Below are 25,700 nucleotides of genomic sequence, written 5' to 3'. Positions count from 1 at the left end.
ATTTTTAGAAAATGCATATTTTGCATAATTATATTTTAATGTTCTGGTATTTTTCTGGTCCTCTCTGGAACAATACCTACCACCAAAAAAAATTAGGATCATAAGTGCATTTTTGCAAAAATGCATATATTTTGCATAATGCCAAAACATGTCATAAGTCCCAGAAATTTTTTTATATAGGTGAAAAAATCAAAGATGCTCAGAATCATCTGAAATGCCGAGAAAAGTGGTTTTTAGTCATTTTTAGAAAAATGCACATTTATGCATAATTAAGCATAATTTTAATTTTCTGGGATTTTTCCCTTACTCTCTGAGACAATACCTACCATCTCCAAAAAGAATTAGGATCATAAATGCTTTAGTTTTCGGTCCCGCTATCTACACTAACTAACTAACTAACTAACTAACACACACACACACACACACTAACACCACACACACACACATTACGAAAATATATGAGTGACAAGTAGAAACCCGCTAGGTACCCCACTTCAAGTGGGGGTGGAAACCCCGAACTGGTGGGGCCCTTGGCATTCAACCCAAAGGTTATTAAACTTATCAAAAGTTAATGCACTCAATGACTATATTTGTAAAACAACTCTTTAAAGTACTATGTACTCACCACCGGGAACACAATATTCAAAAACTTTACAAAAGCTATTAAACGTGTGCTAACGAAATGTGCATTGAACACTGAGCCCAAAACACCCTACACTGTGCAGCGTAAACATCACATGACGTTCACAGCAACCAATAGCAGGCCACATAACATATCACCTGACATGCCCACAGCCAATCACAGCAGAGCATTTTAATCGCTTGCTACCTGTCACTAACTGTGCCCTAACTGCCTCTTTGAGGCCAATAGTTGTTCCAACCAAGCATATTTCACATACATGACATTGCATACACAATAACATTAAAGGGGGAGAGGGTCACATTTTCCAGGTTAAGGGGGGGGGGGGGTCCCCAGAAAAAATTTTTAGGTGAAAAAAAAAAAATGCTCAGAATCATCTGAAATGCAGAGAAAAGTGGTTTTTAGCCATTTTTAAAAAAAAATGCATATTTATGCACAATTATGCATAATTTTAATTTTCTGGGATTTTTCCCTTACTCTCTGAGACAAAACCTACCACCTCCGAAAAGAATTAGGATCATAAATGCTTTAGTTTTCGGTCCCGCTATCTACACTAACTAACACACACACACACACACACACACACACACACACACACACACACACACACACACTAACACCACACACACATTACGAAAATATATGAGTAGATATTTTCTAGTGTGCCCAGCATTCAACAACTTGAGCAATCAGAATGCACATGTGCTGGGGATCTCGCCAGTAGGCAGATGTTATTTGTAGTAATCGATATGCAATAATGGCAAATGCAGCTCACTTATTAGCAAGTTATACACAATTTACATTTACTAGATCACTGATTAATACATACAAACATAAACAGAAAATTGAGTGAAGTTCTTGTTTTTTTTTTTTAAATGCATAATTTGTTGTCCGTGATGGACTGGCGGCCTGTCCAGGGTGTCTCCCCGCCTGCCACCCAATGACTGCTGGGATAGGCTCCAGTATCCCACAACCCCGACTGGGATAAGCGGCTTGGATGAATGGATGGATGAAATACGGCATTAGGAACTGCACAATTATTTTTCTGTGACATGAGCACTGATTTAACTGAAAGTTTGCTTATATAGTTCATCCAGAATACTGTTGAATGATTGATTAGTGAAAGCTGTCTACCCTCAAAACACATTGTCTGTCTTCTGGGAGCTCCTCCTTGACCAGCAAGCACACATTAAGCAGTTATAATTTTCAAGATCACGTACACCGTTTTTCTTAAATGGGTGTCATTTTCAAGGATACAATGGCATGTTTGGCAGTTTCATCAACATTCTCTAGCAGATAAATGTCCAGTAAGGCCTGTGGATCAAAGACACGATATCATTAAAATATATTCCACACCACTTTCTGAAAACATAAGCATGAACATTATTTTAAAATGAGACTAACACTCTCATTCATCTATTTATTAATGATCTTTTGCAGACTATCAATAATTAGAAGATAAATCAAATGCTTACACAGAAAGGTGCTGCTAGGAATTTCGAACCCACTGATAAGATGTGTTGATGCCCCCCCCCCATGATTAATCTAATTTAGGAAACTATATCATGCCCCATTGCTTAGGGCCCCATTTCTCCCCTTAGCTACCTCTCAACTCACATGTAATGTAGATGGTGGGTATTCCCCTGTCCCACCTTCATCCCTTTTCCACAGGTGGACCAAACGCTCACCACATTGGCCCACTAAGCCATCAATCATAAGACAGTCTGTGCACCACTTCCCTCTAAAGAACAAAAAGTATTGTATATGTTCATTAAATGTTTGGACATTTATGTGTTTCACTAAAGCCAAGCAATTTTGGTCTTTGCAAATCATATATACATACAACTACATCTGTAATAGTACTATGTATATTTTAAAGAGAGCATGCACTGATTTGAAAACTGCAAATGGAAAAAAAATTTCCACTGGTTACGACATCCTCAACATTCTCTTAGGTCTTTTGTAACCATTGTTTGTACCGAATCTTTTTTGGGATAACCACCAAATATTTCCATGACAGAAATTATGTATTCTGTTACATCAGTATTTTGTAAAACAACAAATGTTTGAGTTTGTGGCATCGTGTACTCAAAGAAATGTCACTAACTAACTTTGCCAGCCTGGTGAGCTCTTCTCTACGGATGGTGTAGTAGTTGCTAATAACGGAGTGACTGTAGAAAGGCTTGGAGATCTGAAGCGCATCCTCATCTGGTAAAGAGAGAAATAAAATCCACAACAAGATACCAGTTATTAGGAGAATGGTCATCAATCATATTATAAAATGATTCATAGATCTTAACTTGTCTTTCGTACAATTACTTTTTCATCTATCTCCCATGTCTGAAACCCAGGTAAAAAACAAAAAAAGCACTCATGTCTTTTTCCTCATCTTAATGTGATATACAATTTGAATAAAATATGAGTAAAAACAAAAAAAGGCACATATGCTGGATTACAATGGCACCACCACAACAGAAATTAAGTTTCAGAATTGGTTCTTCTAAACTTGAGATTAAGCAATTTGAAAGTTAAGCCTTATATTCTTGGCTGAAAAACGAGAGCAAAAGATACCTAAGGCAGGGGCAATGAGAACTCAAAGAGTAGACTTACATTGCTAGACCCTTTCTCACTAAAACATAGTGGTACTTATGTCACGTGGGGACATGGCCAGCCAATTTGCATATACTTGAAAAATCGCTGTAAAGTGGTAAGGCATGAAAAACCAATTTTGATGGTGCAACTTTACCTGATCCTTCAGGTAGGAGGCCGGTACGACAAAACCAGAGAACCACCTGAGCATACTGAGAGACCAGACTGGAAACCAGGTTCTTGTTCATCAGACCCACCAGACCTACACAACACAAAACATGTCAACAATCAGTCAATAGCCATAAACTGGTAAACCAAACGGGAACTAGTTAATGGTTAGACATGAATAAAATGCAACATAATACAATAAGCACAGATGGCACATTTACAGGTACACATATTACTGGTAGCTACACTGAATAACAAGATAAATATGAAAATTTTAAAGATTTTAAATTAATGTTAATATTAAAAACAAAAACTCAACTCTATTCAAACCAATTTAAGACAATTCATGGGTTTCACATTACTGGGGAGAGTTATGCATATGTTAGAGATATCAAACAAACAACCAAAGTAAAACTGGGAATGGATCAGAAAACAATTTTAGTGTCCACAGTGGCCACCATATGCCTCAACTCATTCCATCTTTTCCTTAGGCTGTTGACCTGGTGACCGATGGAATGTTGTCCCACTGCTCTTTATGTAGTTTCTGGATAATGATGGGGACTGCAGCACGCTGTCATATATGCCAACACCACATCACTCAACATCATCCCAACAATCAGTAACAGCTAGTGAGTATGCAGCCCATGAAAGATTCTCAGCCTTGCCAAATCATGTAGAGATCTATGACATACATATGAAGATGTGCATTATCACACTGAAATGTGAGATGACAGCTGATAAATTAAATGACAACAGAATTAAGGATCTTATTAAAGTAGCTGTGAGCATTCAAACTGCCATCATTAAAATTAATTTGTGTTGGCAGTAGCCATTCCCTGTCCATACCAAAATATTCAATTCATAACAATGGCGCTGGCAACTGTCCAATTATACAACACTGTTTGCCCACCTGCCTGGTACAGTAAAAACTTTGATAAAACTAGCAATTCTTTGATAAGACAATAAAAGAGTAAATAAATGAACATTCAAATGTCTAAGAGTAGCACTGATGGCTATTCCTGCATTTAAAAATACCAGCTACAAGGTCAATCATTACCTGAGATCTCTGCCATTGTGTTTCAATACAAAAGTGCACATTTTGATGCAGATTTTTGTTGCCCAGGTACAAGGCACACTTCTATAATGATTAAACTTTCTAGTCAGCAGCGTAATACAAAACAACTGCCTGAGAGGCCGATTATCTTGCCAAAGGAGAAATGATCATTAACAGGCATATACATTGCATCTGGAAAGTATTCACACCCTTTCACTTTCTCCACATTTTGTTATGTTACAGCCTTATTCCAAAATGTATTAAATTCCTTTTTTTTCTCATCAATCTACACAATACCCCATAATGACAAAGTGAAAAGGGTCTTGTAGAAATTTTTGCAAATTTATTAAAAATAAAAAACTGAAATATTGCATGTACATAAATATTCACACAATTTGTTATGACACTCAAAATTGAGCTCAGGTTCATCCTGTTTCCACTGATCATCCTTGAGATGTTTCTACATCTTGACTGGAGTCCACCTGTAGTATTTTCAACTGATTGGACATTATTTGGAATGGCACACACCTGTCTATATAAGGTCCCACTGTTGACAGTGCATGTCAGAGCAGAAACCAAGCCATGAAGTCAAAGGAATTGTCTGTGGACCTCCGAGACAGGATTGTATCGAGGCACAGCTCTGGGGAAGGGTACAAAAAAATGTCTACAGCTTTGAACGTCCCGAAGAGCACAGTGGTCTCCATCATCCCTAAATGGAAGAAGTTTGGATCCACCAGGACTCTTCCTAGAGCTGGCTGCCCAGCCAAACTGAGCAATCGGGGGAGAAGGGCCTTGGTCAGGGAGGTGACCAAGAACCCGATGGTCACTCTGACAGAGCTCCAGCGTTCCTCTGTGGAGATGGGAGAACCTTCCAGAAGGACAACCATCTCTGCAGCACTCCACCAATCAGGCCTTTATGGTAGAGTGGCCAGACGGAAGCCTCTGCTCAGTAAAAGGCACATGACAGAGCGCTTGGATTTTGCCAGAAAGCAGCTAAAGGACCCTCAGACCATGAGAAACAAGATTCTCTGGTCTGATGGAACCAAGATTGAACTCTTTGGCCTGAATGCCAAACGTCACGTCTGGAGGAAAACAGGCACCTCTCATCACCTTGCTAATACCATCCCTGTAGTGAAGCATGGTGGTGGCAGCATCATGCTGTGGGGATGTTCTTCAGCAGCAGGAACTGGGAGACTAGTCAGGATCGAGGGAAAGATGAATGGAGCAAAGTACAGAGAGATCCTTGATGAAAACCTGCTCCAGAGCGCTCAGTACCTCAGACTGGGGCGAAGGTTTACCTTTAAACATGATAACGACCCTAAGCACACAGCCAAGACAACGAAGGAGTGGCTCGGGACAAGTCTGTGAATGTCCTTGAGTGGCCCAGCCAGAGCCCAGACTTGAACATATCTGGAAAGACCTGAAAATAGCTGTGCAGCGACGCTCCCCATCTAACCTTACAGAGCTCGAGAGGATCTGCAGAGAAGAATGGGAGAAATACCCCAAATATAGGTGTGCCAAGCTTGTAGCTTCATACCCAAGTAGACTGGAGGCTGTAATCGTTGCCAAGGGTGCCTCAACCAAGTACAGAGTGAAGGGTGTGAATACTTATGTACATGCAACATCTCAGTTTTTTTTATTTTTAATAAATTTGCAAAAATTTCTACAAAACCTTTTTTGCTTTGTCATTATGGGGTATTGTATGTAGATTGATGAGAGAAAAAAAAAAGGAATTTAATCCATTTTGGAATAAGGCTGTAACATAACAAAATGTGGGAAAAGTGAAGGGGTGTGAATACTTTCCGGATGCACTATAAATACCCGAAGATCTGAGTTTTGTGCACATGGGACAAATCTGGGACTTTAAATACAGTTAATAAAATAAAGGACAATACCTTTACATATTACATTTATTACTGTATAGATATGCTTATCAACACAGCAAAATACTGTGATTTTATCCAAAAAAAAACTTAGGACAGTTTCCCATTTCAAGTTATTACAAACGGATATGGAAATCTGGAGAGTGTGCTTGTGTGTGAGCTGCATCTCCTCTGCTGAGCAGAGAGGAATGTAGTGTACGTGTGTATATATACCTTTCTGTGTAAGCTCTTGGGCCTCACTCAGCAGGCAGTGAAAGATGGTGCTGAGATTACTAAGCAGTCTCTGGCTGTGCTGCAGCAGCTGAAGGGTCTGGGGGTCCGTGAAGTTAGATGAGCTGTCAAATAACGGCGCACCTTGAGAAGATACACACCAAAATACACAAAGATGCATGCCATGCATACAAAACCAGACAGGCCCGCATGCGCGCGCGCGCGCACACGCACGCACGCACGCACGCACGCACGCACGCACACGCACACACACACACACACACACACACACACACACAGAAAATCAAAAAAGAGTAAAGAAATCAGCAATTTTTGCAGGGAATCTATATTTTCTCAGACAAGCACAGTTAAAGAGATTATGACAATAGCACAAGTATATATAGTGACCAATGTGTTTCAGTTTTTATAAGGTTACCATAATCACCCATAAGTGTATAATCCTTCTTAAAGCTGTGATTTCTACCTAAGCCACTCCACATCTCTCTTGTCCCTTCCAAGACGTTTTGCCCACATACAGTGGCCAAACTAACAGCGCATACTTTTGATCCATTTTTTTTTAAAGCTGGATAGTGCTCAGAGAGGAGAGGAAGCAAGCACTACAGCCTAACTTGTCTTGTGAGGAGGTATCATAACCAAAAATGGTTTAATGTATTTAACTCCATGTGCTGGATCTATGTGACATAGGCTTAATGTATTTGCAGGGATTAAAGTCAAAAAAGAAAAAAAAATCCCCATCAACATTTTTTCAGGCTAAGTCATATTCTTTTTTTTTTGTTGAAATTCAAATACTGATATGAGAAGGTAGGCACATGATAAGTTAACATATCAAATGAGATATTTCACCGGTGAAGCTCCTATAGAAATAAAATGGCTATGGATATGAGATCCGTACAAGAGAAGATACACCACTAGTCATATCCCAAAGAAAAGGAAGCCACCTAGGCATACAAAGACAGGAATCATATTTGAGATGATCCCAATTGGTCCCTTTTTATGGTTTGTATCAGTCATCCTGATCAGCATGGATTCAGGTCAAGTCATAGTCATATTCAGTGCATGTTTTTAATTTATCTTATTATAACACCAAACAAAACGATGTTTTTGTTTTAAGTGAGCCTCTTATCACTTAACAGAAAAAGACAAAACAAAACTAAAAGCACCAGCTTCTGGAGAGCTTAGGCACTGTGGTGGCACAGGGGGTTGTTTGGTCAGGGCATTCAGGCATTGTGAAAATGTGCATTTTCATATCAATTTGGACCATTATCACTACAATATTTATAAAAACACAACACAGGTTGTTGTTTTTCACAATATACTCAGACATCAGCAAGAAGAAAAGTGAAACAAATATACTCATTGATGAAGTAAGCGCTATGTCCTAAAGTAATCCTCACATTTTTGTGAGTGATAGCACTGCGCCATACAAAATACCATTAGTAAAACAAAACTTATAGTGAACGGATTTGAACTGCAATTTTCTCATACTCCCATATCCATTTGACAATGTAACAGCATTTGCCTGCTTGCCAAAGTTTCTGTTCGGTTGGATGTCTGTAGAGAGCTCACTTTCCCAGTAGTCACTAGTCAGCTGATAGTTACTGTAGCGAGTACATTCCTCTCTCCTCTCGCATAATCATTTTCTCTGACAGCATTTTTCAGACAAATCTTTTTTTAAGCTCATCATCTGTGACAGATGTAATTCTTGGCTGTTTGAGAGATTTTCTCGCTGGTTCATTTCTGCAGTAAAGATGTCATGAGACGCTAAGAACTTTTCACTTGTTATGAGTTTATATCCACTCTGTGGCAGCAGAACACGTTACAGCAGCCTTCAGAAACTCCTGTCGGTTAAATTGTACTAATGAAACACTTTCAGTGCTGACTGACTCTGAAAGATTCATTATAAACGGACTAAAAACACTCACTAGCCTAGCAACATTAAGGCTACAACAACCCATAATGCAACACTCTGTAAAATAGTTACTCTGGTACTCTCTCCATTCAAAAACAATATCTATTGTTATGAATAAACATGTAATTGTTTAGTCCGTAATTGTTTTTATATAAGACAACACCCACTTTTTTAACTTTAAGTTTCAGAAAAAATATATTGTCTTATATCACGGCCAATAACGATATCCTTTCGCTCCACAGCAGTAGAGAACTTTCAGCAGTATTTTTCTGTTCAACATCGGCACTGCTGCGCTCTGAAACCCATTATTTCCGAAGGCTTGAGCCGTGTGTACAATGAAAACTTTTTGCAGCATCAAGTAAAGTCGCAGAACACTGTGACGAATACCCACGCAGCCAATGGAAATGAGGAAGCCAGGCACAGAAGGCAAAATGGAGGGAAAGATCATAGAAAATTTTAAAAAATGATATAATATGAATATAAAATAAAATATAAAAATAAAAAGATAATAAAGACAATGACAAACTTACCCTGCTAAAAGTTTTAAAAGTCCCGTTAAAGTTTTGAAAATTCTGCCAATTTTGCTCTGTCCCCCGTGACTTCCCAGAATACCTAGTTAGATGTGCAGTGAACACAGCGGTGAGCGCAGTGTAAATCGCGTTGTCTGAAAAGGCCATTTGTAAACCCTGAACTGTTCTCATATATGGTCTCTCTGGAATTCAATTGACAGAAATCTGTCGTAGTGACGGATAACTTTAATCCATGTTTTTGATGCCCCCATACTAAATAAGCAATTTGGAGGGATTAATTGTAATGTTTTTCCCTTTGGAAGTAAGAAAAAAAGTTTTTCTCCCTCAAAGTAGCCTAGTGATGTGTCTTGATTTTTTGTTTATCATGAGGGCAATCAGGTAAAAAATTCTTGGCCTATATAGGCATATTTTCAGCTCAAAAATTTATAAGAAAAAGAAAAAGAAAAAAGGGTTTACCACTTAAAGTTGGAGGATTGATTTAGGATCCTAGAATGATAGTTTTAAACTCTGGTCAAATAAGGTTATAAGAATTTTAATTGTTTAACCTATAGGACACTCTTAATAACCTGAAGGTTCTTTTTTTAATTTATTTCTGATTTTTCCCTTTTTTCTCCCAATTTAGTGGCCAATCGATCCCTATTTTAATTCAAACACCCACCCTCGTACTGCATGCGTTCGCCAACTGCATCTCTCCGGCCGGCAGTCTCGAAGGAGACCGCCTCCCCACTTTCGTGACAAGGCGACTCCAGGCCGAACCACTGTTTTTTTCCGACACACCAGAGACGCATTCACGTGACGAACACAAGCCGACTCCGCCCCCCTCCCGAAGACAGCGTTTGCCGATGATTGCTGCTTCATCGAGTCCGGCCATAGTCGGATCTGACAAGACCGGGACGCGAACCCCAGTCCCCAGTGGGCAACTGCATCGACACAAAGCCGATGCTTAGACCGCTACACCACCGCGGACCCCCTCCTGAAGGTTCTTTTGAAAAATAAACATAGACGTACAGATTCCATCTAATTCTTGCTTTGTATGGACTACTTTTTTCCAGGCCCACTCCAGGATGTAGCGCAGATTCAATGCTGAGCCAGGTTGCTCTAAAGAAAAGACAGAAAACAAGATTTAGAACTGTCTGTGGGGCGTGAGAGCTGCATGTATATGCGATTGAATTAGTGAAGCTTCCCATCCATTTTATCATTAAGTGTGATGTTTGTATGTACAGGCGTGACAAAAACAGTGTCAAAAACGGAGTGAAAGCCTTTACCAGAGGTATACTAGCATAATCATATTTTTGGTGCCCAAAATTTCTAGCGCGTCCGTCTCTGAGATTAATTGCACTATATGTAATGAATGTTTAGAATGTATATGATTGTTTAAAATATATGACTGTATATGACCATGTAATATGACTGTTTAGAAAGTGGTTATGTACCCTTACCCTCAGCGGTCCACTGCTTGATACAACCAGTGATGAGTCCAAGAGAGCTCGTCTCCACTGCTGTGGACAAAATGGCATCTAGCTGTTCCTCCTAAGCAGCAAGACAAAGTTACATCCATAACCAATGAGTTTTAAACATTTTGGAGAATTGAGCGAGGAGATGGGTCACATTTATACATTGACTGTAGACAAGAACAAATTGAATTTTTCCAAAGCAATAAAGCATTATATAAGTGCTAAGGACAATCTACGAGAGCTCTTCAGAGCTACCATTTTCAATAGAATATGCACCCTAAACACTCAGTGGCCACTTTAGTTTTGGTGCACCCTACAGTATCTGCAGGTATCAGCAGATTCAATTTCAAAAATTTTTAAGACTTTTTTAATGCCACCCTGAGTGAATTTTAAGACCAAATTTGCTGTGAAACAAACAAGATTTCATTCAACCATGACTGTATAAGGCTGTAACTGTTTTATGCCTATCACTGTGGGAAAGATTTGCCTGGCTAAAACACTGATTCTGAACCGTACAATGCAGAGGGTGTTAGAATAATAAGGTGTTCACATGTAGATTGTGGACGGAACACCGGATGTTCAATATTTCAATGTCGCAGTGAGGTAAAGTTCTGCCACCACCAGCGTTGAATACCCTACACCACCATTACTGAAGGAATCTTCCATCAGTTCAACTTTCTCAACTTTTGTTGTCATGCCATGGCCTCAGGACAAGCCGGATGGTTTTGTTTTTGTTTTTTTTGTCGTTTTTTTAAATAAATTTATTTCTAGTTTTTCCCCTTATCCCACCCGATTAACCCAATGGCATATGGCCAGAACTCTTGTCGAATAACTCCCCTGGCTCACGTTTCCACAGGAAGGCGATAGTCATAGCACCAGCTTCTTTCAAACTCGTGTCGGCTGCTCTCGCTATTTTACACGCTGAAGCTGTCAATAAACTGACAGCTGATGATTGCTTATGGCATGAAACAGGCTTGTCCTGTCTCAAAAAATTTACTTGAATCACTGGATTATTTTGCTCTTTATTTGTTGAGCAATTTTTCCACTTTTGAGTGTTTCTTTTAATATATATATATATATATATATATATATATATATATATATATATATATATACAGTGCATCCGGAAAGTATTCAAATCCCTTCACTTTCCCCACATTTTGTTTTGTTACAGCCTTATTCCAAAATGGATTAAATTCCTTTTTTTTCTCATCAATCTACACACAATACCCCATAACGACAAAGTGAAAAACGTCTTGTAGAAATTTGTGCAAATTTATTAAAAATAAAAAACTGAAATATTGCATGTACATAAATATTCACACAATTTGTTATGACACTCAAAATTGAGCTCAGGTTCATCCTGTTTCCACTGATCATCCTTGAGATGTTTCTACATCTTGACTGGAGTCCACCCGTAGTAAATTCAATTGATTGGACATGATTTGGAAAGGCACACACCTGTCTATATAAGGTCCCACTGTTGACGGAGCATGTCAGAGCAGAAACCAAGCCATGAAGTCAAAGGAATTGTCTGTGGACCTCCGAGACAGGATTGTATCGAGGCACAGATCTGGGGAAGGGTACAAAAAATGTCTACAGCTTTGAAGGTCCTGAAGAGCACAGTGGTCTCCATCATTCGTAAATGGAAGAAGTTTGGATCCACCAGGACTCTTCCTAGAGCTGGCCGTCCAGCCAAACTGAGCAATCGGGGGAGAAGGGCCTTGGTCAGGGAGGTGACCAAGAACCTGATGGTCGCTCTGACAGAGCTCCAGCGTTCCTCTGTGGAGATGGGAGAACCTTCCAGAAGGACAACCATGTCTGCAGCACTCCACCAATCGGGCCTTTATGGTAGAGTGGCCAGACGGAAGCCTCTGCTCAGTAAAAGGCACATGACAGCCCGCTTGGAGTTTGCCAGAAAGCACCTAAAGGACTCTCAGACCATGAGAAACAAGTTTCTCTGGTCTGATGAAACCAAGATTGAACTCTTTGGCCTGAATGCCAAACGTCACGTCTGGAGGAAACCAGGCACCTCTCATCACTTTGCTAATACCATCCCTACAGTGAAGCATGGTGGTGGCAGCATCATGCTGTGGGGATGTTCTTCAGCGGCAGGAACTGGGAGACTAGTCAGGATCGAGGGAAAGATGAATAGAGCAAAGTACAGAGAGATCCTTGATGAAAACCTGCTCCAGAGCGCTCAGTACCTCAGACTGGGGCGAAGGTTTACCGTTCAACACGTCAACGACCCTAAGCACACAGCCAAGACAACGAAGGAGTGGCTTCAGGACAAGTTTGTGAATGTCCTTGAGTGGCCCAGCCAGAGCCCAGGCTTGAACCCCATTGAACATCTCTGGAAAGACCTGAAAATAGCTGTGCAGTGACGCTCCCCATCTAACCTTACAGGGCTTGAGAGGATCTGCAGAGAAGAATGGGAGAAATACCCCAAATATAGGTGTGCCAAGCTTGTAGCTTCATACCCAAGAAGACTTGAGGCTGTAATCGCTGCCAAGGGTGCCTCAACCAAGTACTGAGTAAAGGGTGTGAATACTTATGTACATGCAATATTTCAATTTTTTATCTTTAATAAATTTGCAAAAATTTCTACAAAACCTTTTTCGCTTTGTCATTATGGGGTATTGTATGTAGATTGATGAGAGAAAAAAAAAGGAATTTAATCAATTTTGGAATAAGGTACAGAGAGATCCTTGATGAAAACCTGCTCCAGAGCGCTCAGTACCTCAGACTGGGGCGAAGGTTTACCGTTCAACACGTCGACGACCCTAAGCACACAGCCAAGACAACGAAGGAGTGGCTTCAGGACAAGTTTGTGAATGTCCTTGAGTGGCCCAGCCAGAGCCCAGGCTTGAACCCCATTGAACATCTCTGGAAAGACCTGAAAATAGCTGTGCAGTGACGCTCCCCATCTAACCTTACAGAGCCTGAGAGGATCTGCAGAGAAGAATGGGAGAAATACCCCAAATATAGGTGTGCCAAGCTTGTAGCTTCATACCCAAGAAGACTTGAGGCTGTAATCGCTGCCAAGGGTGCCTCAACCAAGTACTGAGTAAAGGGTGTGAATACTTATGTACATGCAATATTTCAGTTTTTTATTATGATAAATTTGCAAAAATTTCTACAAAACCTTTTTCACTTTGTCATTATGGAGTATTGTATGTAGATTGATGAGAGAGAAAAAAGGAATTTAATCCATTTTGGAATAAGGCTATAACATAACAAAATGTGGGGAAAGTTAAGGGGTGTGAATACGATCCGGAAAGTATTCACACCCCTTAGTAAATTCAACTGATTGGGCATGATTTGGAAAGGCACACACCTGTCTATATAAGGTCCCACTGTTGACAGTGCATGTCAGAGCAGAAACCAAGCCATGAAGTCAAAGGAATTGTCTGTGGACCTCCGAGACAGGATTGTATCGAGGCACAGATCTGGGGAAGGGTACAAAAACATTTCTACAGCTGATGTAGAAACATCTCAAGGATGATCAGTATAAACAGGATGAACCTGAGCTCAATTTTGAGTGTCACAGCAAAGGGTGTGAATACTTATGTACATGCAATATTCCAGTTTTTTATTTTTAATAAATTTGCAAAAATTTCTACAAAACCTTTTTCACGTTGTCATTATGGGGCATTGTGTGTAGATTGACGAGAAAAAAAAAAGGAATTTAATCCATTTTGGAATAAGGCTGTAACATCAAAATGTGGGGAAAGTGAAGGGGTGTGAATACTTTCCGGATGCACTGTGTGTATATATATATATATATATACACTACCGTTCAAAAGTTTGGGATCACCCAAACAATTTTGTATTTTCCATGAAAAGTCACACTTATTCACCACCATATGTTGTGAAATGAATAGAAAATAGAGTCAAGACATTGACAAGGTTAGAAATAATGATTTGTATTTGAAATGAGATTTTTTTTACATCAAACTTTGCTTTCGTCAAAGAATCCTCCATTTGCAGCAATTACAGCATTGCAGACCTTTGGCATTCTAGCTGTTAATTTGTTGAGGTAATCTGGAGAAATTGCACCCCACGCTTCCAGAAGCAGCTCCCACAAGTTGGATTGGTTGGATGGGCACTTCTTGCGTACCATACGGTCAAGCTGCTCCCACAACAGCTCAATGGGGTTCAGATCTGGTGACTGCGCTGGCCACTCCATTACCGATAGAATACCAGCTGCCTGCTTCTGCTCTAAATAGTTCTTGCACAATTTGGAGGTGTGTTTAGGGTCATTGTCCTGTTGTAGGATGAAATTGGCTCCAATCAAGCGCTGTCCACTGGGTATGGCATGGCATTGCAAAATGGAGTGATAGCCTTCCTTATTCAGAATCCCTTTTACCCTGTACAAATCTCCCACCTTAGACAGCACCAAAGCAACCCCAGACCATCACATTACCTCCACCATGCTTAACAGATGGCGTCAGGCATTCTTCCAGCATCTTTTCATTTGTTCTGCGTCTCACAAACGTTCTTCTTTGTGATCCAAACACCTCAAACTTGGATTCATCCGTCCACAACACTTTTTTCCAGTCTTCCTCTGTCCAATGTCTGTGTTCTTTTGCCCATCTTAATCTTTTTCTTTTATTGGTCAGTCTCAGATATGGCTTTTTCTTTGCCACTCTGCCCTGAAGCCCAGAATCCCGCAGCCGCCTCTTCACTGTAGATGTTGACACTGGTGTTTTGCGGGGACTATTTAATGAAGATGCCAGTTGGGGACCTGTGAGGCGTCTGTTTCTCAAACTAGAGACTCTAATGTACTTATCTTCTTGCTCAGTTGTGCAACGCGGCCTCCCACTTCTTTTTCTACTCTGGTTAGAGCCTGTTTGTGCTGTCCTCTGAAGGGAGTAGTACACACCGGTGTAGGAAATCTTCAATTTCTTAGCAATTTCTCACATGGAATAGCCTTCATTTCTAAGAACAAGAATAGACTGTCGAGTTTCAGATGAAAGTTCTCTTTTTCTGGCCATTTTGAGCGTTTAATTGACCCCACAAATGTGATGCTCCAGAAACTCAATCTGCTCCAAGGAAGGTCAGTTTTGTAGCTTCTGTAATGAGCTAAACTGTTTTCAGATGTGTGAACATGATTGCACAAGGGTTTTCTAATCATCAATTAGCCTTCTGAGCCAATGAGCAAACACATTGTACCATTAGAACACTGGAGTGATAGTTGCTTGAAATGGGCCTCTATACACCTATGTAGATATTGCACCAAAAACCAGACATTTGCAGCTAGAATAGTCATTTACCACATTAGCAATGTATAGAGTGTATTTCTTTAAAGTTAAGACTAGTTTAAAGTTATCTTCATTGAACAGTACAGTGCTTTTCCTTCAAAAATATGGACATTTCAATGTGATCCCAAACTTTTGAACGGTAGTGTATATATATATATATCGGAAACCATCAATGCCAATGGAAAAAAAAATCGTATCGGACCTAAAATTAGACAACCGCATTAATGTCACTGCCTGGAACCAAGCTTTTATCACCCTGAAGGACCACAAACCAAACTTTTTAAACAAGCCAACATGTAGACTGATCAACTCCACCAAACCTTAAATCGGAAAGTAAAAAAAAAAAAAATCACCGAAAACATGAACGATCAAATCTTGAAAAAAATCCCCGTAAACCAATGGAAAAACACGGACCAAGTATTAGAGTGGTTTAAGAACATAGATGACAAGAAGTGCAAATTTATATGTTTTGATATCTGCGAGTTCTACCCCTCCATAAGCAAAGAGTTACTATCCAAAGGCATTGATTTTGCCGCAAAACACACAGTGATATCCCAGTAAGACAGAGACATTATATACCAGTTGAAGGAATCACTTTCGTACCACAATGGAAACCCATGGCCAAAAAAAAAGGTAATAACAAATTTGACATAACCATGGGCTGCTTCGACGGGCCAGAAACGTATTAACTAATTGGAGTATATTTGTTATCTCAACTACAAGACCTAGACATCAATGTCAGACTCTATAGGGATGATGGGCTAGCAATTTGCAGCAAAACACCAAGAGAGGTCGTGCAAATATTGACTTTCTGGACATCTCAATGGACCTTAGGAACGGCACATACAAGCCGTACATTAAGCCCTACAACACGCTGCAGTATGTCCATAGAGAAAGCAACCACCCACCCTTCATCTTGAATAACATCCCAGAAAGCATTAATAGAAGACTGTCAAAATTATCATCTAATGAGTCCATCTTCAATGGACGCCCCCATACCAAGATGCATTACAGAAGAGCAGCTACAAATTTAAGCTCAAGTACAACCCACAATTAAACACTGACTGCCAGCAAATGAACAAACATAGAAGAAAAAAAATCACCTGGTACAACCCACCCTACAGTGACACCGTGGCCACAAACATCGGTAAGCAGTTTTTTGAACTTTTGGATAAGTGCTTTACCCCGGACCATCAACTGAGGAAGATATTCAATAGGAAAACCATCAAAATTAGTTACAGCTGCATGCCTGACATTCAACAAATAATATTGTCCCACAACACAAGAATCATGAACAAATCAATGACACCTTCATCACAATCGGACTCCCCCAACTGCAACTGCCATGTGAACGACTCATGCCTCCTCGAAAGAAAATGCCAGACGAAAGAAATTACTTACCAAGCTACGGTAACAAGAAATGACAACGGCAAGATAGACATACGTCGGTCTAACAGAGGGAACATTCAAAAAGAGGTTTAATGCGCACATTTTAATCAGGCTAACCTCAGGGCTGTATTGCCCAAATTCCATTAGCATGTCTCCTACCCCACTAGGGGACAACACACCCTGGACCATCTCTATACAAACCTTAAGGACTCATACAAAGCTACTCCTTGCCCCCACCTAGGGCATTCTGACCACCTCTGCCTGTCCTGGTCCCAGCCTACAAACCCCTAATAAAACGGGTCAAGTCAGCAGTGAAGACAATCACTGTCTGGCCAGAAGGAGCAGTCTCTGAACTCCATGACTGTTTTGACAACACAGACTGGAGTATTTTTGCACATTCAGCTACCCATGGTTCCCATATAGACATTAATGAACAGACATCTGCCATACTAGCCTACATTAACTTTTGCACAGAGTGTCTCAACAAAAAAATCAATCTGCGCCTTTCCAAACCAGAAACCCTGGATGACCAGTGAGGTCCGGCAGCTGCTGAAAGTCCGGGATGCAGCGTTCAAGTCAGGTAACTGTGAGGCCTACAGTGCAGCCAGATCCAACCTCAAAAAGGGCATCAGAACAGCCAAACATAAATATTCTCTACGAATAGAGGACCACTTTCACAACTTCGATCCCCGGCAAATGTGGCAAGGCATTCAGTCTATCACAGACTACAAAAGCTCCAATAGCGGTCCCGCTGTCCATGATGCCTCCCTGTCAGACAAGCTAAATCATTTCTATGCCCGCTTCGACAAGGACAATACTGACCCAGCCACAAAAATCCCCAGCCACCCAGAAAACCAGGTGCTCAGTCTATCGATCGCAGAGGTCAGAGAATCACTGTGCAGAGTGAACACACGGAAGGCTGCCGGACTGGACGGCATACCGGGTCAGGTCCTCCGGGAATGTGCTGACCAGCTGGCTGATGTCTTCACAACTATATTTAACCCCTCACTGTCCCAATCCATAGTCCCAGCATGCTTTAAGACCACCTCTATCATTCCTGTCTCCAAGAAACCAAGATCCACATGTCTGAATGACTACCGACCCATAGCACTCACCCCCATTGCCATGAAGTGCTTTGAGAGACGGGTTCTGGCTCACATCAAAAACATTATCCCCCCACATTTGACTCACATCAGTTCGCCTATCGTCCCAAAAGGTCTACTGAGGATGCCATTGCCACTGCCCTGCACTTTGCTCTGACCCACCTTGAACTTAACAACACATACATCCGGAGGCTGTTATAGATTATAGCTCTGCCTTCAACACTATCATCCCTGCCAAACTAACCACCAAACTCCTCTCCCTTGGCCTTAACACCTCCCTCTGTAACTGGACCCTGGACTTCCTGACCAACAGACCTCAGTCTGTTAGGTTAGGTGACCACACCTCCTCCACCCTGACCCTCAGCACAGGTGCCCCTCAAGGCTGTGTTCTGAGCCCCCTCCTTTTCTCCCTCTTTACCCACGACTGCCTGCCAACTCACCATTCAAATGTTATAGTTAAGTTTGCAGGTGACACCACAGTCATTGGCTGTATCACCAACAATGACAAGACGGCCTACAGGGACGAGATTCAGCACCTCCCATCATGGTGGACTACCAACAATCTTGTCCTCAATGTGAAGACGACGAAGGAGCTGATTGTGAACTTCAGGAGGTCTAGAAGCTGCAGCCACTCCCCCATACACATCAATGGGGTGGAAGTGGAGCGTGTTTCCAGCTTTAAATTCCTTGGAGTCCACATCAGTGAGGACCTCTTCTGGACATCAAAAACCCAGGCCCTTGTGAAAAAGGCCCAACAATGCCTGCATTTCCTGAGTAGCGCTCGTCTATCCCCCAAAATTCTTACCAACTTCTACCACTGCACCAGAGAGAGCATCCTGACCAACTGCATCTCAGTGTGGTACGGCAACTGCACCTCAGTAGACCAGAAAGCTCTGCAGCAGGTCGTCAAGGCGGCCCAGCATATCACGAGTACCCAGCTCCCAACCATAAAAGACATTTATCACAAACGCTGCCTTCGAAGGGGTCTTAGCATCAGCAGAGATCCCACCCACCCCAACCATGGACTGTTCTCCCCCCTGCGCTCTGGGAGGCGCTACAGGAGCCTCAGAACCCGCACTACCAGGCTCAAAAACAGCTTCTTTCCACAAGCTGTTGCCCACCTGAACCTGGGTACCCACTGAATGTCTGTAGATATTTTTAAATATTTTGTACTCTTGCTCTTGTTTAACTTATTTTTAGCTTTTGGTCTTCATGTGTGTATATCTTATACTGTGTTTGCTGTATTTGTCTGTGTCTGTCTTGCACTGTTTGGTGAAGCCACAGCCCTCATTTCATTTTTAACATGTGCCTACACATTGTTTTTAATGACAATAAATTGAATTGAATGTGTAGCTTTAGAAACAACCGTTTAGACAAATACCAACCCCCCTCCTCCACTGGACCATTATTGATCACATGTTTTTGAAATTTTGAATGTCGGACCTCTCCCTTCCCCATTGGACACTGTGCACATGATGTGCATGACGAGGCAGTAAATGGTATGTCCTTTCCTGAGTAGCTTTACTGACAGCTGATTGCTTATGACATGAAACATGCTTGTACTGTCTCATAAGGAATCTACTTGACTCATTGGATTTTGCGCGCGCACGCACGCACGCACGCACGCATGCACACACACACACACACACACAAATAATTTTGGACTAAAAGACTGATGAATTGATTATTTATTGACTCACTAGTTAACGCAAAAAGCCAAACAGCAAATTATGTAGCTGCAATTCAAAATATAAAGCATGTAGACATGATCAAGTAGTTCAGCTGTTTTGCACTAAACATTAGAATGGGGTAGATGTATGATTTAAGTGACTTTGACAATGGAATGATTGTTGGCCAGACATGTTGGTTCTGGTATCTCAGAAACTGTCTGGGATTTTCACGCACCATAGTCTCTGAAGTTTGGAGAGAATGGTGTAAACAGAAAAAAAAACCTTCAATGACTGAGAATCCTGTCAGCGAAAACACCTTGTTGAAGAGCGATAACAGAGGAAAATGGTTATACTTGTACAAGCTGACAGGGAAGCCACAAATGCAATAGTGGAATGCAGAAGGGCATCTCTGAATGTACAGCACATTGAAAGTTGAAGTGGATGGGCTACAGCTGCAGAAGACCATGCCTGGTTTTACTCTTGTCAGCTAAGAAGAGAGGAAGATGAGGTTACATTTGGCACAAGATCACCAAAACCGGATGACTGAAGATTGGAAAAATGTGCTTGGTATGACAAATCTTGATTTCTGTGGCAATACGCCACACAGATGTAGGATTAGAATTGGGTGTAAGTGGCAAGAATTTGTGAATCCACTGAACCGTCTGTCAATGTCACAGGTTGGCGATGGTAGTGTAAGGATGCAGGGAATGTTTCCTTTGACACATTAGTAGAGAGACACCGATCAATCGGCCACTGATCGAAATCGGCTGGTTTTCAGCTGATCGGCCGTAACCGGACCCGATCAGTCTTATATATCTGATTTTTTACCGATCACAAAAATTTACACACGTGTCGCACATAACCACACCATGGTTCACGACGCACACACAGCACCACAGGGACATCACAGCCACACACACAACATGCACATCGTGCACACTGTAACATCACAGACACAGACACAACATGCACGTCACGCACACAGCGTGATATCACATGATCACACACGCACACAACATGCACATTGCGCATGCAGCAGCCCAGAGAAATGTCACAGCCACATACACACACACAGACAACATGTCATCAGTGCGGACGTTCTTCAGCGTGTGTGAAGACGACTCAAAGCTCGCAATTTGTAATACCTGTAAGTCCAAAATAAGCCATGCAGGAACAACACTGAAAACATTTGGAACAACTAATTTAATCAGACACTTAAAAAACCATCACCCCGGTGAACATGGCCAATTTGAAGAAGCTAGCAAAGGCAAATCAGCTAAAAAAGCTAGCGAGAGTGCAGAGCCAGCTACAAGTCAGCAGCCTCTGCTATCTTTCATTGGTATCAGTAATGAAAAGACCAAAGCCATTACGAGGAAAATCGTGGAATTCATGGCACTGGATGACCAGCCATTTTCTGTAGTTGAGGACAGAGGTTTCAGAAATGTGATAAATTATCTGAGCCCAAAATACACAATACCAAGTAGGTGATACTTCTCGGACGTTGCGTTACCAGAGTTTAATGTTGTTTCACGCCACACACGCAGCCTGCTAGCTGATTGCAAAGGAGCAATCAGTTTTACAATGGACATTTGGACAATGTTGAGTCTGACTGTTGAGTGGGTAGATGAAGATTTCCAGCAACACCAAGTCCTTCTACACTGTGAAGAAATGCCCGGGTCCCACACTGCTGCCAATCTAACAGCCACATTTGACATGATGTTACAACAGCGGGACATAGACAAGACCAGGTTTCATGTGGTGTCGCGAGACAACGCTAGAAATATTACCAAAGCACTTGATGAGGGCAACTTGGCGAGTTTGCCCTGCATGGCACACTACAGTTGGTGGCAAATTAGGGTCTGCTGTCCCAATGAAGCATCATTGACGCCGTGGCAACTGGAAGGAAGATTGTCAGACATTTTAAACACTCTCCGCTCGCCTATTCATGACATCCAGGGACAGTTGGGCCAGCAAGACGTTCCTACCGGATGGAATAGTACATACTACATGCTGCAATTGCTGATGGAGCAGATACGTGCTCTGGGAGCATACACTGCAGAGCATGAGCTGCTAGCCACACTCAACACGCATCAGTGGGGGCTATTTGATAACGTGTTGAGCCTCCTCGCACCTTTTGAGGAACTCACAAAAGAAATCCGCTCCTCGATAGCAACAGCCGCAGACGTCATTCCAGCCATCACTGCGCTGAAACGTCTTTTGGAGACAAGGGCAGACACAGACCATGGAGTGGGAACTGCAAAAACCACATTGTTGGAGGCGGTTCAGAGAAGGTTCGGCAACATCAAAAAGGAGCCACTGTACACTTTGGCCACTGTTCTTGAGCCCAGGCAAGTTATTAGCCTACTGCTACTGTAGTAATATAACTATTATTATTATTACTATTAATCTATTACTATACTTATAAAACGAATTTTAATGAACATAGCTATAGGCTAATAGTTAGGCTATGTGTTTGCCTGGCTATATCTGAAACACAATCATTTGAACTATCCTTGTCTTTGTCCGTTCATGCAAAAGGTACAAAAATCACTACTTCTCAGCAGAAGTTAAGGATCAAGTGAAACGGCTGCTTCTGACTATGCTGGAGGGGGAGACCGGACACACATTTAAGGAACCTGTTGCAGGAGTATCCACTGCACCTGGACCTGTCACAGAAGCACCTGCAGCCAAAAAGCTATGTGGTCTCTTGCTTTCAGTATATGATGAAATACTGAAGGAGAATTCTGAGGTGGAGCAACTGCTGGTCAGCCCTTCATCTGTGCAGGTACAGAGTTACCTGTCTGAGTTGCCCATCAGCAGAAGTGAAAATGCATTTACCTTCTGGAGGATGAATAAAGATCGTTTCCCTGCACTTACTCCACTTGCCCGAGCCTACCTCTCTGCCCCGTGTACACGCGTTGACAGCGAGCTCTTGTTTAGCTTGGCTGGGCATGTGGTAGATGAGAGAAGAAACCGACTATCTGGTGACAAGGCAGACATGCTTCTGTTTGTAAAGAAAAACTTGCCATTAATGTTCAAGTGATTGCAGTAGGCCTATACATATGTTGACAACAACCTAAAGGTGCCTTGTTATATTCTTTTGTTTCTATTATCTGTTGCATCTGTTTTCATTTGGAAAAGTACAAATACTACACTTAATTTTTAGTTGGAGGTTTGTAAAAACTGTAACCCGTAACCTGGTTCATGTTTTTATTTTGAGATGTGTGAAAAAGAGAAAAAGGTCAAGGTTCTGTAATCTGGTGCATTTTATAGGTAATGGAATTGCAAGCTCTTTAAATACATAGATACTATTTCAGCCAGAGTCAAAACAAAAAGTCTTTATTATTTTTTATTTTTTACCACAAGATGACACTACGACTCCTTAAAACTCCACTTACATTGGGCTGGGCTCCATGGATAAACTTTTTATGTAAATAAATAATATTAGGTGTATTTTTATATAGATCTTTTGCACCCGTTTTCTTTTGGGAATGTAAAACATGTTAGGTAAAGTGAGATATACTGCAATTCATTTTCAGTTGGATTTTATTTGTTCAGTAACCTGGAGCACTTTTATTTTGAGATTTGTGTGAGTGAGAGTAAGAAAAGTCCTGTAACCTGGAGCAGTTTTAGAGAAAATGCAAGTAATTTAATAGTCTTTTATTACGAACATAACATATTTTCCATTAAAGAAGGGTTACAAAAACGTTTGTGCATGCTGTCAATTATAGTTCTTAGAAAGAAAGAAAATCGGTATTGGCGAAAATCGGAATTGGCAGGTCAAAAAAAAAAAAAAAAAAAAAAAAGGAAATCAGAATCGGCCAAGAAAATTTCAATCGGTGCATCTCTACACATTAGGGCCTCCGATACCAACTGAACATCACCTGAATTCCAAAATGTATGTGAACATTGTTGCTGATCATGTGCATCCCTTTGTAGCCACAGTCTAAGCATTTTTAATTGCTACTTCCAGGAGGGTAATGTGTTATGTCACAAAGCATACATCTCAAGCTAGTTCCATGAACATGACAGTGACTTAAGTATACTCCAGTGGCCTGCATAGTCCCCAGATTTCAACCCAGTTGGACACCTTCGGGACAAATCGATGGGGAGGTTTTAAGCATGAATGTGCCGACAAAGCCATAGGCACTGTGTGATGCAACCAAGCCGGAATTGACAAAATTCTCAAAGAATCAGATCTGGAAACTTGTGAGGGGTGGAAACAGATGATCAGTTCCAAAACCAAACGCCTGTAGAGAGGGGTTTGATTGGGGTATAGATGGGAAAAGACAACATGCAGTTCAGGTGTCAAAACACTTATAGGTTTAAGGAAAAGAAGAAAAAAAACTACAAAAGCACAAAAAAGAACAGTGGCACAACTCCTGCCAAGCAATCCAACCCATTGACCAGAGACTGAGTATTTTAACTTAAGTGCATCATGCTTAAGTGCACAATTGACCTATTTCCTCTATCTTTTGGCCTTTATAAGGACTTCTAGTACTTGTTTTCAATGCTTAGCCATGTGCTTTGTTCTTGCCACCTTGTCTTCCTCCACCAAATGAAGTTATCACTGCAGGATAATGCAGGTGAAAGCCTCTGAAAACTTTTCAGTTTAATCAGTGGTTTTAACTGCATTACCCCTAAACAATTATGTAACTTTGACAAAAAATTACGGTGACTGAATATATGCGAAGCATTTCCTATCACAAGCAAGTCTGACTAAATGTTCAATGTGATGGATTACCTATCACAAGCAAGTCTGACGTCTGTGCAAGTTGACTTTTATACCGTACTGAAATAATGGAGACCAATGTATGCCTGAAAGGTAAGAGAAACGTATTCAAAAATTGTCAAATGCTATGACATGCTTTGGAAAATGGTTGGGAGTAAAAGCCAAGTATACGTGATGTGTAATAAATGGGCTTAAACACAAAAACGTTGGTATCATCCATTAACAGCAATGGTAGAGGAAAGCAAAGCCCAAAACTACAAATCATTGTAATTTTCACAATACAATTTATTTTATGCATTACATTGACTTCTGAGAAATGTTGTGCCCAGACATCAACAGCGTTTGTCTGATATCAGACAGAGTTGTCAACTCGTTACACTCCATTTCCATCTTCAATCTGATGTTGCCTCCAGTCTAACCAATTTTTGTGGGGGAGCGCGATTCGATTCTCCCTGACAAATCATTAGAGACCAACCTATCTACCTGAATCGAAAGTCTTTTTAAGTTGACACTGATGCGTAGTCATGCCAACATACTGGTTTTGCCGGAATTTTAAGAGTGGATCAGAGCCAAGTAAAAACAAACTATGATGTCGAGCAATATTAAGAAGACATGTCCTCTAACGCTTCACAAGCTTGACAGCAGTGTCAGTCCCACATGTGGCGCTGAGTGGCTAATCATTAGTCCTCCTGCAGCATTCACTGGATAAATCACCCTTTCAACAGAGAAACCGCTGTTTATGAAACGGTCATGATGCCAGACCACAAGAATCAGTGAATTCAGTGGAGTGGGTGGATTCAAAGGTCTGGACCTAGGCAACAACAGTGTAGATTTCAAATATTTGTCCATTTTGGAAAAGCAATGCCAGAAAATTTATCACCAATTTTTTGGAGCAAGGACAACCTGCTAGAGCCCCCTTTCTCAAACTATGGGTTGGGGACTGGCACCGGGCCGCGAAGGAATCCCTGCTGGGCCGGCACAAAATAACTGTCTTTAAAAAAATATAGGCTATATATATTTTTTCTTTTAATTTAAATAAATAACTGTATTCAATTCAATGGATCTGTGAATGTTCTCATTCATC

General features: G+C 41.1%; 1 protein-coding gene across 1 annotated transcript in view; it reads right to left on the bottom strand.

The window, feature by feature from the left end:
- Positions 1–25,700, bottom strand: part of ahctf1 (AT hook containing transcription factor 1) — a 127,666-nt gene that overhangs the window by 63,551 nt on the left and 38,415 nt on the right. The window contains exons 14-20 of the mRNA XM_056278844.1: positions 10,444–10,534; positions 10,013–10,102; positions 6,548–6,688; positions 3,387–3,491; positions 2,752–2,848; positions 2,258–2,381; positions 1,898–1,954 (exon numbers count right to left, since the gene is read on the bottom strand). Of these exons, the coding sequence (XP_056134819.1) occupies positions 1,898–1,954; positions 2,258–2,381; positions 2,752–2,848; positions 3,387–3,491; positions 6,548–6,688; positions 10,013–10,102; positions 10,444–10,534 (705 nt within the window). The remainder of the gene's footprint in view (positions 1–1,897; positions 1,955–2,257; positions 2,382–2,751; positions 2,849–3,386; positions 3,492–6,547; positions 6,689–10,012; positions 10,103–10,443; positions 10,535–25,700) is intronic.

This window comes from Lampris incognitus, chromosome 4, assembly GCF_029633865.1.
Source record: "Lampris incognitus isolate fLamInc1 chromosome 4, fLamInc1.hap2, whole genome shotgun sequence".
NCBI lineage: Eukaryota > Metazoa > Chordata > Actinopteri > Lampriformes > Lampridae > Lampris > Lampris incognitus.
The sequence above is the reverse complement of the archived record's forward strand: the minus strand, read 5'-3'. Positions and strand labels throughout refer to the sequence as shown.